At 37.0% G+C, this 13238-nt stretch overlaps 1 protein-coding gene across 1 annotated transcript in view; it reads left to right on the forward strand.

Annotated features, from left to right (window-relative positions):
* LOC136250630 (E3 ubiquitin-protein ligase rnf213-alpha-like) overlaps positions 1-13238 on the forward strand; it is a 407493-nt gene that overhangs the window by 170157 nt on the left and 224098 nt on the right. Inside the window, exons 30-31 of the mRNA XM_066042854.1 lie at positions 7981-8084; positions 9113-9251. Of these exons, the coding sequence (XP_065898926.1) occupies positions 7981-8084; positions 9113-9251 (243 nt within the window). The remainder of the gene's footprint in view (positions 1-7980; positions 8085-9112; positions 9252-13238) is intronic.

Genomic DNA, 13238 nt, shown 5'->3' on the forward strand with positions numbered 1-13238 from the left:
GCTACAAACAAGTCACCCTGTAGAGAGATCAGCTAGAAACAAGTCATCCTGTAGAGAGTAGCTAGAAGAAGTTACGTTGTAGAGAGTTCAGCTACAAAGAAACTACCATGTAGATAGTTCAGCTGCAAATAAATCACCCTGTAGAGAATTCAGCTACAAACAAGTCACCCTGTAGAGAGATCAGCTAGAAACAAGCCACCCGTCGAGAGTTCAGCTAGAAGAAGTTACATTGTAGAGGGTTCAGCTACAAAGAAGCTACCATGTAGAGAGTTCAGCTGCAAACAAATTGCCCTGTAGAGAATTCAGCTACAAACAAATCACCCTGTAGAAAGGTCAGCTAGAAGAAGTTACCTTGTAGAGAGTTCAGCTACAAACAAGTCATCCTGTAGAGAGATCAGCTAGAAACAAGTCATCCTGTAGAGAGTTCAGCTAGAAGAAGTTACATTGTAGAGAGTTCAGCTACAAAGAAACTACCATGTAGAGGATTCAGCTACAAACAAATCACCCTTTAGAAAGGTCAGCTAGAAGAAGTTACCTTGTAGAGAGTTCAGCTACAAACAAATCACCCTGTAGAGAGTTCAGCTACAAACAAGTCATCCTGTAGAGAGATCAGCTAGAAACAAGTCATCCTGTAGAGAGTTCAGCTAGAAGAAGTTACATTGTAGAGAGTTCAGCTACAAAGAAACTACCATGTAGAGAATTCAGCTACAAACATATCACCCTTTAGAAAGGTCAGCTAGAAGAAGTTACCTTGTAGAGAGTTCAGCTACAAACAAATCAACCTGTAGAGAGTTCAGCTAGAAACAAGTCACCCTGTGGAGAGATCAGCTAGAAACAAGCCACCCGTAGAGAGTTCAGTTAGAAGAAGTTACATTGTAGAGATTTCAGCTACAAACAAGTCACCATGTAGAGAGTTCAGCTAGAAGAAGTTACCTTGTAGAGAGTTCAGCTACAAACAAATCACCCTGTAGAGAGTTCAGCTACAAACAAGTCACCCTGTAGAGAGATCAGCTAGAAACAAGTCATCCTGTAGAGAGTTCAGCTAGAAGAAGTTACCTTGTAGAGAGTTCAGCTACAAACAAATCACCCTGTAGAGAGTTCAGCTACAAACAAGTCACCCTGTAGAGAGATCAGCTAGAAACAAGTCATCCTGTAGAGAGTTCAGCTAGAAGAAGTTACATTGTAGAGAGTTCAGCTACAAAGAAACTACCATGTAGAGAATTCAGCTACAAACAAATCACCCTATAGAAAGGTCAGCTAGAAGAAGTTACATTGTAGAGAGTTCAGCAGTTTAGCTGCAAACAAATTGCCGTGTAGAGAATTCAGCTACAAACAAATCACCCTGTAGCAAGATCAGCTAGAAGAAGTTACCTTGTAGAGAGTTCAGCTACAAACAAATCACCTTGTAGAGAGTTCAGCTAGAAACAAGTCACCCTGTAGAGAGATCAGCTAGAAACAAGCCACCCGTAGAGAGTTTAGCTAGAAGAAGTTACATTGTAGAGAGTTCAGCAGTTTAGCTGCAAACAAATCGCCCTGTAGAGAATTCAGCTACAAACAAATTACCCTGTAGAAAGATCAGCTAGAAGAAGTTACCTTGTAGAGAGTTCAGCTACAAACAAATCACCCTGTAGAGAGTTCAGCTACAAACAAGTCATCCGGTAGAGGGACCAGCTAGATGGTTCACCTTGCAGAGAGGTCAGCTACAAAGAAATTACCCTGCTTCATCTTTTCTTCTTCCTGTAGTAAAGAAAAAAATGACAGGTTAAAAGCCCTAAAGCCAGCCATAGGCCGGCTTTGGGGTATACAAATGCAAAAAGAAGTGAAATCTAATCCAAAACAGCCAAGCTGTAAAAAAAGAGTGCGGCCCTGAGAAAGGCTATGGTGAAAAAAGATGTGAAATCGAAGGTGGCGGCCAAGAAATGGCTGTGATGGTAGGTTAATGGTAAAAATTTTAACAACAACAATTCAGTGAATTTGGTGCCACTTGGTCTTGGCACAAAATTCACCTGAATTGTCGTTATTAAAATTTTTACCATTAACCTACCATCACAGCCATTTCTTGGCCGCCACCTTGGATTTCACATCTTTTTTCACCATAGCCTTTCTCAGGGCCGCACTCTTTTTTTACAGCTTGGCTGTTTTGGATTAGATAGTAAATATATGTAATATATGTATATTTTACTGATAAAATCAGAAATAGTTAAAGTATTTAAAATATGCTTTATCTTTTTCTTCTTCCTGTGGTAAAGAAAAAATGATAGGTTAAAAAGCCCCATATGGCCGGCTTTGGGGTATACAAATACAAAAAGAAGTGATATCTAATCCAAAACAACCAAGCTGTAAAAAAAGACCCAAAAAGGTTATGGTGAAAAAAATGTGAAATCCAAGGTGGTGGCCAAGAAATGGCTGTGATGGTAGGTTAATGGTAAAATTTTTAATGATGACAATTCAGGTGAATTTGGTTCCACTTGGTCTTGGCACAAAATTCACCTGAATTGTCGTTATTAAAATTTTTACCATTAACCTACCATCACAGCCATTTTTTGGGCGCCACCTTGGATATCACATCTTTTTTCACCATAGCCTTTTTGAGACCCGCACTCTGTTTTTACAGTTTGGCTGTTTTGGATTAGATACTCTAATACAGCAGTCACCCTAATAGAACAGTCAAATGTGTGTTACTGTATGCTATAACAAAAAACCAAACAAACTAGCATAGTGATATTTTTAAATGAATTAGGGATGCAAGTGGTAAAACAAGAGATGAATGATGGTATTACAACATAGCTCGGTGTGAAAATCCCTACTTTGGCATTGAACAAAATCATTGTTATATGGAGTTTAACTTGTTAAACAAAGTCAATGGAGGGAGATAATTTGCATGTGTTTGGGCGGTGTAGGGACACATTGCAGCTAGCCAGCATTTGATAGGTACATAGCACACCTGCATCACAATGCTAGATGTAGTATAGAACGGTAGGTATTAATTGGAAAAAATTATGAACGCATGCGTGGAAAAAATACCCTGTGTATAGGTCATTCCAAATGGGTAACCAGGTGGAACAAAAAGTCAGTCTCATTGATGATGATGAAAAAGAAGAAAGGGATGTAAATTTTCTGGAGAGTCTGGTTTGGAAGTTATTTGTGCAACTACGTAGTGCGCAGGAGTGTACACGTGGTTGGTGGGAGATGAAGTAGTTCAATATGTGGACAGCGGATAAACCAATTGCCTTAATGCCTGCTCCATGGCCCTCATTTTATTTGTGTGTAATGCAGGTGCCAGTGAGTTAGTTCACTGAGTGGGAAAATGTTAAAATTTCCCCATACTTTCCAACTGGTTACATTGATTGTATATGATCCACTACTGAATCACAATAATGGTATGTATTGTCTATAATTATGTACAATATCACAATAAATATAAACAATAGTCATTTGCATTAAGGTACAGACAATCGTGTCAGTGTGTGCATGTGTACCATATGTGCTGGCACATAATTTCAATCCAAACTAGTCATCTACGTATGAGTAAACGTATGCTCTATTAGAGTAGTTGATTGAAATTGTCTATGAATATATTAAAGTGATTTTTTGGATTACTCATATGCGTTAATTGGGCTTTAGATTGCATGGCAAATGTTAATACCATTGGTGGAGCATTGTCGGTGGTCTAATAATGGGAGGGTACTTCAGGTTTTCATTACAATATGATTATAATACTTATTGGGTAGCAGTGTAGTGTATTATGATTCTGGAAGTGTTGTTTGCTACAGTGGTATGTATTCAGCTATCTATGGGTGTATGACTTGGGCCAAGTTCAGTATAAATGACATCAAACAGCAGGCTCAAAAGATACTGTGTGTACTACAACAGTACTCTACCTTAGGTACCCAAAGAGCCCATTCATGAGTTAACACTCCTTGGTTTCAGTTTGCATTGTGATGGTCCACCAGGGGACACGTGCACCTTTGTAGCACCCCTGTGTGTGCCTTCATAGCATGTAGTACAGGTGCCGGTAAGTTGGTTTACTGAGGGGGGAAATGTTGGTTAGTAAAGAATATTAGGCAAATGGTGTGTGTTCCAGTAGTTGGCTGGCACTGGCATGACCCTCATTTTATTTGTGTGTAGTACAGGTGCCAGTGAGTCGGTTCACTGAGTGGAAAAAATGTTAGTTAGTAAAAATATTTAAGCAAGCAGCACGTGTTCCAGTAGCTGGCTGACACTGGCAGGGCCCTCATTTTATTTTCTTTTGTCATGGAGCAGCCTACCCCCCTCTTCCTCCTCTTCCATGGAAACAAAAAAAATTCCCCTTCTAAATCATGCCACTACTGACTGGTTACACTGATCCACCATTTAATCACAATAATGATACTGTATGTATTTTCTATATGTACAGCATCATAACAAACAAACAATGGTGATGTGCATTAAGGTACAGGAAACAGGGTTGGTATGCGCATTTGTACCATACGTGCAGGCATAATATGGTTTCCATCCAAACTGTTCTTCTATACATATGTTCTATTAGAGTAAATGAATGTTCTGTTAGAGGAGTTGATTGAAATTGTCTTTATGAATAATATTAATATTAAAGTGATTTCTGGCTATCTCATATGCCTTGGTCTTTAGATTGCATGGCAAATGTTAATGCCACTGGTAGAGCAGTGTCAGTGGTCCAATAATGGTAAAGTCCTTCAGGTTTTCATTGTAATATAATTATTGTACCTATAAGTTATTGTAAACAATGTAGTGTATATGATTCTGGAAGTGTGGCTTGCTACAGTAGTATGTATTCAGCTATCTTTGGGTGGTATGCTTTGAGCTGGATTTAGTATAAATAACATCAAACAGCAGACTCAAAAGATACTCTAGGTACAACAGTTTGTCGGTCTGCTATCTTCATCTGATCCTTACAAGTGGTTATATTACTTTGCTTGTCCATTTTCATTTCTGAAAGGTCAACTGTATTTGAATAATTCATATCCAGTGTAGAGGCCATAATACTGGACAACAATTATGTACAAAATAGTACATTGTACTACTGCTGGGCAATATACCAGGATACCACGGTATTATCACCAAACTGGTTCAAATGTATTTACTTTCAAACATACAGGTAATATTGGTATGAATGCCATTAGGCGTATTATGCTATGAGGGAAACCATACATCAAGTCTTTGGCATTTACGTGTTTATGACCACAAGTCTTGCCTAACAGTAAACTGTGAGGTTTCAGGTTACGGTGTAGCACTAGCCTACTTGTATCAACTGTATAACAGTTAGCAAAATGCATTTATAACCTGTTAGATACGAATAGCTTTCACTTGTGGTAACTTTCAACTACAGATTAACTGCTGACTGTTTTTTACACAAATAACATTACCAGCTTGATTTAAAATGTGTATTAGTTGATTGCCAGGATATCGGGGTATTTTTCTCAATACCAGGGTATTTTCTCAATACCAGATACAGGGTGCAAAATGCAATACCGCCCAGTACTACATGGTACAGCACCAGTATTGCAAGAACATAACAACAGTGTAAAAGTGCAAGTGGTACTCAGAGGGCCCAGGTGAGCCAAAATGAAACAGTATCTGTAGTTGGTATTCAATTAGTATTACAGTATTGCAAGCATCGCTTAACACTAGGTACATATAACTGTTGTATGACAATATCCACTATGCATACTATTTGTACTTGGTTAGCTAATACTACCAGGCACACAGGTTATGAATTAGTACTATCTTACCCACCACCACCACCACCTCTCTCTCAAGCACATATACACATGCACACACTTGAGTAAAGCTTCACCTGTTGTGGTTATCAATGTTAGCACCATCTAGGTAAAATACGGAGCTGCTTTTAGGATCAATATAAAACTTCTGGAGGCACAGCTACAACCATTATTATGTCCCACAAATGAAGGCAAGCAAGCACCCAAAGTCCCACCTGGCCATTGGGGTCAGCAAGCATTCTCTTTCAAACTGGGTACACTTTATACGTGTGTCACACATACATTGCATACCCAGATGGGATGCATGCACATACAGTTGTATGCAAAAGTGTGGCTACCATAATCAATGCATAAAGGTCACTCCATATGTATCTACATAAATACCTAACACTACATATTTATACCTGCAATCCGACACTGGCAAGGCCTGTTCAACATGTTCTCTTAGTTTGATGCCAATAAACCAAACAAATGCACATACATACACTCTTTAAGTATTGATACATGCTCAATAATTGTCACCATTACCAGTGTGTCACTGACAAGCACCCCAGCTGGTGTGTGTACACCCAATGTAGAATTCTGGTTGCATTTGGGTATACAAAGTATATATGTTCAACAACTGACACATTATACGCTAACACTATGTACTGCCAACAGGAAAAGTTGTAACACTGCTGCACACAGTTAATGTTATTGGGCATCACAGAGTATTTGTCATCAACGTGTACATGATACAGAGTGGCACAGAATACAACCTCCAAGTAGAAGATCTCAGCGCAATTGGTTTTCCCCTTTAAAGGTGTAGTTGTTTTAAGTTTCCGTTATTATTCAGACAGACTCAGTTGACAGTCACCACTGTATCAGTACATTCTCTGTAGCTGGTTGCTTAAAATATCACATACACTATATCTCTAAATAATGTTACTAAACGTAGGATTTATACCTCTTCCGGTATTATCTCAGCAGTCACTATATAAGTACATTGCTAGTATATTGTCCTAATGGGTGTACCACATTGATACAAAGACACACGGCAGATATTAGGACTGAACTATACCTATTTTTGTTTGAGATTATTGACTGGGATACAAGCACACAATATACAGGATAAACTGTCCACCGTTGAGATTATTGGTGCTCCATGAACTGGTGCTCGGTTATGGTAATTCCATTAATAGTTAGCCCACTGTCAATTAGCAATGTTGAATTTAACCTCAGCTAGCTGGATGGACTTTCGTTAAAATAAACTGCCAATAGCCTTCATGTGGTATGATTAAGAGTGTGCATATCAGTATCTTAGTCAAAAAAATGCAGTAAGTTATACTTACTCTTGCATAAAAAATAAATAAATATTGGCCACCATTGCACAGTGTTACAACACAATGCACACAAGTACATGGATTTTTCCTCACTGCATTAACTTCCTCATCAAACTTATTCCTTCCCCCCCAAATACACAGTACACAAATAGTTGCAGCACTCTCGTCTAGTGTTTTCTGTCCGTGGCCCAGCTAGTTCATGATGCCCCCTTGATAAGGATGGATAATTCATTGCCTACTCTCAGTGACCTAGTGAATAATGGATAGTTACTATCTGGGACTCAGGTTCTTGAATCATCATGTACAATACTTCATTCTTATACCCATCTCTATCTTGTTATCAATGCAGGGATCAGTGTTCTGGTTATTGGGTTCAGTGGTACAGTGTGGGGTTCCTATGTATGTGCGACTTGGCGGGAAAGGCGGCCTTAGAAATCCCTGTGGCTTCAAAGTTGGGAACCCCCAGGTATTTAGCCCCCAAGCCTCATGCAATTGGGAGCCACAATTTGTGGCTGATCATATCAATGGTCCTATTGCAAAAGTTGTATAGGAGAACTATGGAACCCTGCACAACTACCAAAACAACCACCATCATTGGACAGCAGTTGACAAGTAAACAATATCAGCTTGAAATAAATAGCTTATTGTTTGAGGTTCTTTATTTAACAACCGACATTAAAACATGCCAATGTAGGGGTTTTCCTACCGAGCTATGCTGTAATACCATCATTCATCTCTTGTGACTTTTATCGCTTAGATCTCTTCAATTTTAAATTAATATACTAGTGTGTGTATTGCATGCATACATGTATGTATATGTGCTTGTATGCAAGTATATGTTTGTATGTATTTGCATATGTACAGGTGCAAGTAATTGCTTGCTTTATTATGCATTTCATTGTTATACAACCATACTATAGGTATAGTGCTGAAAGCAACTCTTTCAATATACTGTGATATGCAGCAGACGTTTCCTAGCATGGAGGAAGTTGTGATATGTACTTCACAAACATCTACAGAAGATGTATGTAAACTAAATATATAATACTGTTTTTAAAAGAACAATTTTGTAAGTAATTAACTATAGTTAGACCAGGAAAAGAAGTAGATATGGTATGGCTTTACCTATTTCTCAAGGTCATCAAGCAAACATCTCAGCAAAATGCACACAATTGGCACCATTTCTGAATTTCTTATTATCCCGGTGTTATCTACGGTTTCCAAGGAATGTAGTACTAAAATTTCATATTATTATGTAGAAAATTTTTATTATTTTGTTTATTAAGGCTTTACAGCACAAGTGCTGAAGATAACACTAGGTAGTAGAAATAGCAAAATAATTCATTTGTACAGTAACTATACTGAAAATAAATTACAGGCACTTATACTTGCAGTGATAACTTGCATGTATGTTGATCTACAAAGTTGGGATTTGGCTCTGTGTTCGCCATAAATTGGCAAATCGACATACAAGAAGCAATGACAGTGATATTATTTATTATCTTCTATCACATGCACATAACATATGTATATCTTTCAGTTAATTTACAGAAAATAAATAAAGACTTACACACTCTCCATGAAAAGACAAACCAGATAGTATACAGGTTTCATTAATTTGGGACCTACTTCACTAAGCAATTAAAGCTTGAATACATATTTTTCTTTATAATACTCATTATTTCACCCATTGTTTAGAACAGAACATTGGCCTGGTGTGAAAATTTTTAGACGGTCACATATATCAAATAATTATCAAAACTGTTGTATTGTACATTATGCTTTATGTGCATAGCATTACAGTAAACACTTGAATTTTGAGAAATTCATAATGTGACGTTTTAATGACATGCTGTATTTGCCTGCTTTTGGTAGTACATTAAAATGTTTATACACCTTTTAGGACATGTATTTAGGAATCCATAGTTTCATTATTTATTTATCCTATGCTTGCTTTTCCATCAGCAATTTGTATAAAAATGCAATACGACTACCTACACTAGGATAAAATTTTGATTTATTGTATTTTTGTGATCATTTGTTTTTTTCAAGGTTGTGTTGTTGTGGCGAAGAGCTCTAAAAGACCCTGGTTACAAGCAAGTGTTTTGTCTTGTTTATGCTGAAAAAATATCTTACAAAGTTTGTGATGAATCTATAGCAGAATTAACCAAATTGAGTCAAGGAAACAAAGGTAAATAATTACATATTTACAAGAGTATTTTCTGGCATTAGAACAAAATTCAGTTATATAAAATCTGTTTTGCCATTGTATTATAAATGTGGATATGAATCTGTAATAGAAACATTTCTTAACTTTCAAGTAATCCTGTGTGCAAGAAGATAACTGAAGATTATCCCACATTTTTCATGTTATGTGGTTTGCTAAAGTTAGTTTAGAAATGTCTGTTTCTGGCTGCCCATCTGTGTGTCTGTCCATGAAACCAAGAAGTTTATGTGACCAGCTGAGCAAAAACCCATCTTTTTACACATTCCTCAAATTCCAATATATTTCTTCTCTGTTATTGTACAGTATAGTAGTACTGTACAGTAAGGATCATGAAGGTTTATTGCCCAAAAATATCACTGACAAACCAGCCTTTTTGACAGTTTGGTAGTATTGGTTAGGCATAGCCAAGCCCATAAATGTCTTCAGAGCTACCCCAAAATAGTTTCTATGTAAGTTTTAGCTTTTTTGCTACACTTGTTAAGCAAATGCATTTTATAAATGACCACTAGGAGTTTTGTAGGAGTAATAAATCTTGCTCACCACATTTCTAAGTGATTTCTAAAGTTTTCATCAGTGAAACGTTTAATTCAGTCAAGAAAATGGCAATCCTGAGAGCTATCATTATTGCAGATGGTATTACTTGTTAGACACATGTCCCTTGCAAGGAAACTTGCAACAGTGATTCAACTATCATACAGTACAAAGGAGTAGGCATGGCCCACAAAATAACCTCAATTTCCCAGACAATGATGAGGCAGTATTGGTTTGGTAAAACTAAGCCCAAACAAGCTTTCAGATCAACCTGAAACACTTTCAATAAGTTGCTACGGAATTTAAAAAAAAAATATTCAACAGAATTTTCTACTGACTGAGTAAGTACGTAAGTAAGTAACTGACTGATGCCTTCAGACAAGAGTAACTCGATAACAGCTACGGCTACAGGCTTGATTTTTTCACTGTTTGACGTCGCTTTGGCCCGAGAGGTTCCCTTTGGCATAACACAGTACGTACAATGCATTCTTCATGGACTTCCCGGTGTCCTCCTTTGTGTCCCATTCATCTTTACTGACAGTGAAAAGTGTCGGTTTGGTGGTAGCATGTGATGGCTTCCCTTTGAAATGGAAATCTTCTGTATTTTTTGTCTCATATGTGGTATGCGTGGGTTCACCAGTTGTAATAATTATTTACAAAAAAAGTTAACAAACAAGTACACAGAAAAATTTGGAATTTTCAGCTAGAGTAGGGACCATAGCACATCGATAAAAAGTACTGAAACAAGCTGGAGTAGTGCACGATTTTAAATCACAGTAAAACAATAAGAAGTGTTATATCCCTACTGTGCACTGTGTACTTGTTAATAAATAAACAGATGTTGAATGCAAGAATACCATTTGTGGTTATCAAGCAATACACTTATTAACTCTAAATGTGTGTGTAATAACCAGAGTTTACTGTAGCTTTTTCAATCATTTTGTTCAGTGCCAAAGTAGGGATTTTCAGCTATGCAAAAATACTGTCTTTCATCTATCATTTCACTATTTTTTATCACTACTTCATTTTATTGCCTCATGCAATTTTGACTATTACTTGTGCAATTATTTCCTAATTGCACTCAAATGTATGTGATTGCCTACTAATCACATAGTCAAGGGTAGCTCTAGGATTTTTGGTGACTAGTTTCTGATCAAGAAGAAGGTGAAGACAAAAAAGGTAACTTCATGCTGAGAATAACTGCCCTACACTAACTTTATATTAATATCACTGATAAAGTACATAAAAATTCTTAATTATACTTGCATAGCTAGCTGCACTGCTGCTCAAAACACTGTGACTGCTTTATTAGGGTGATTGACTACTTATTATAGAGTGATTGACTGCTCTATTAGAGTATCTTGATCTGAATGTGACTGGTTTCCAGAACCTCAGGAACCCCCCCTAGAGTTGCCCCTAATCTCTTCATGTTTTGTAGTGCAGTTGTATGTGGCCATTAACTTCTAACAGATGAATGCATCATTCTTTAATCAATCTGAATTGTTGTTGCACTTGAAAAGTTTCAGATATGCTACTTAAAATGTCAATTCTTGTACTTTTAAAGGCTTCTGGTGCCAGCTTATTTGATTGGCTATTTGTCATATCACTTTGTTGTTGCACTTAGATGACGTCTGTTTACAGTGCAATTACAAAAACAAACCATGTGATTCAGAATTAATTACACTCCTACTATTGGAATTAATGCATAGTGAACTAAATCACTATGTGATTAAAACTAAAATTCTTAGTTTTTTTGTTGTTGCTGTAGCTAGTATTTAGCTATACATACATATGACTGTTCTTTTAGATTATTATTCATAACTGGTGACTACTGTATTAAGAGTATCTTGAGTCAGCCTCTTGCCTACCAAGGGGCATGGTCATTATTCCTTATTTTCACAATGCTGTCATTAAAAATACAGCTAGATCAAAAAAGGGTGTGAGGTCATTGTGTTTAAGTAATCAGATTATTAAGATGTGTATTAGTCAATCTAGATCATTATTAGTAGGCAGTGTTGGGCAAGTTACTTTGTAAAAGTAACTAGTTACTTATTACATATTACTTGCAACTGAACTCTTTAGTTACAGTTACATATTACCCATAAAATAAAGTAACTGTAATAATATTACATATTATATTACTTTGTGTCCACAGCCTTAAGCTGTCACGTGTGAAACTACCACCTTATCACGTGACATGATTGCGTTGTTGGACAATGTGCAAATCTTGGGTATAAGTAAGAAGCCAGTGAATAAGCTTCATTCAGTAGGCCTCGTTACTTCGTTGTGGTTAGGTGTTACTCAGAGGATTACTAACGAGATTAGTAACTTTGTTACTTTTAGTAATAATATTACATCATATTAGACTCGTTACAGTAATTATATTACTTAGGTAACGCGTTACGTTTGTAAGTAAAGTATCTTGCGTTATATTACCTGTTTTCATAGCGTATTTCGTTATATTACTTTGTTACCACAAAAGTAATAATATTACGTAACGCGTTACATAAGTAACGCGTTACTCCCAACACTGTTAGTAGGCGAGATCTTGAACCTATCATGAAGTTACTGGTATCTACCAGGCATCCAGTTCCTCTTACAGTACATAAGTGCTTTAAATAATTTATAGCATCTAATTATGCTGCTCAAGAAAACAGAGAATTAATGCCTCGATATGAAGAAGACAACAACCAGCCTGATTGAAGATAAAAGGAAAGACAAGGCCCAGAGGAGCACACACTCATCAGAACCCCAAAAGGCGCATACCCTAATGAATTCATTATTGTGGCAAAAATTGGTGGTCATGCACTACTTTGTTTGGTCTCCAGCCTTGCAACTGTGGTCAGGTAGGCTAGCTGGCTGGCTGGCAGGTGGGCAGGCAGGAGGGTGGGTGAATGGGCGGGTAAGTGTTTTCTTGTCTTTTATGCAATTTTGATGTTAAAATATATACACTAATGTTATTCTGTAAAGATGATTATTGTTATGTAAGATGTCTCTAGAATGTTTTTAAGGATGGCATTTTAGGCAACACTCGTCACTTTAGGGGCAATCCCTACTTAAAAAATACTACCATACTGTTTGAAGACAGATCAGCTGTGCTATTTTGGCCTAGTGTCATTGCTGTTACAATTGTATATGGATTGTTTATCAATGTTCTTAGAACATGGTATAAATGTTGTCTGTGCTTTGCTGAATCGTATTTCAATCCACAGTAAAGACCAAAAATTGATCCATAGGGCTGTGGAGATAACTATTCACCAGGTGCATGGCCAAAGGCCAGCTGCAAAGTATGCACTCAGTTACTGTAATTATTTTTGAAAAATCATGTGTGTCTGTGTCATTTAAGCAAAAAATTGCATTAGAATAAAGACTGTACAGTGCTATTATTAACCTTCCAGGTAAATAAACTTTCATTTTGAG

This window comes from Dysidea avara, chromosome 3 (assembly GCF_963678975.1).
Source record: "Dysidea avara chromosome 3, odDysAvar1.4, whole genome shotgun sequence".
NCBI lineage: Eukaryota > Metazoa > Porifera > Demospongiae > Dictyoceratida > Dysideidae > Dysidea > Dysidea avara.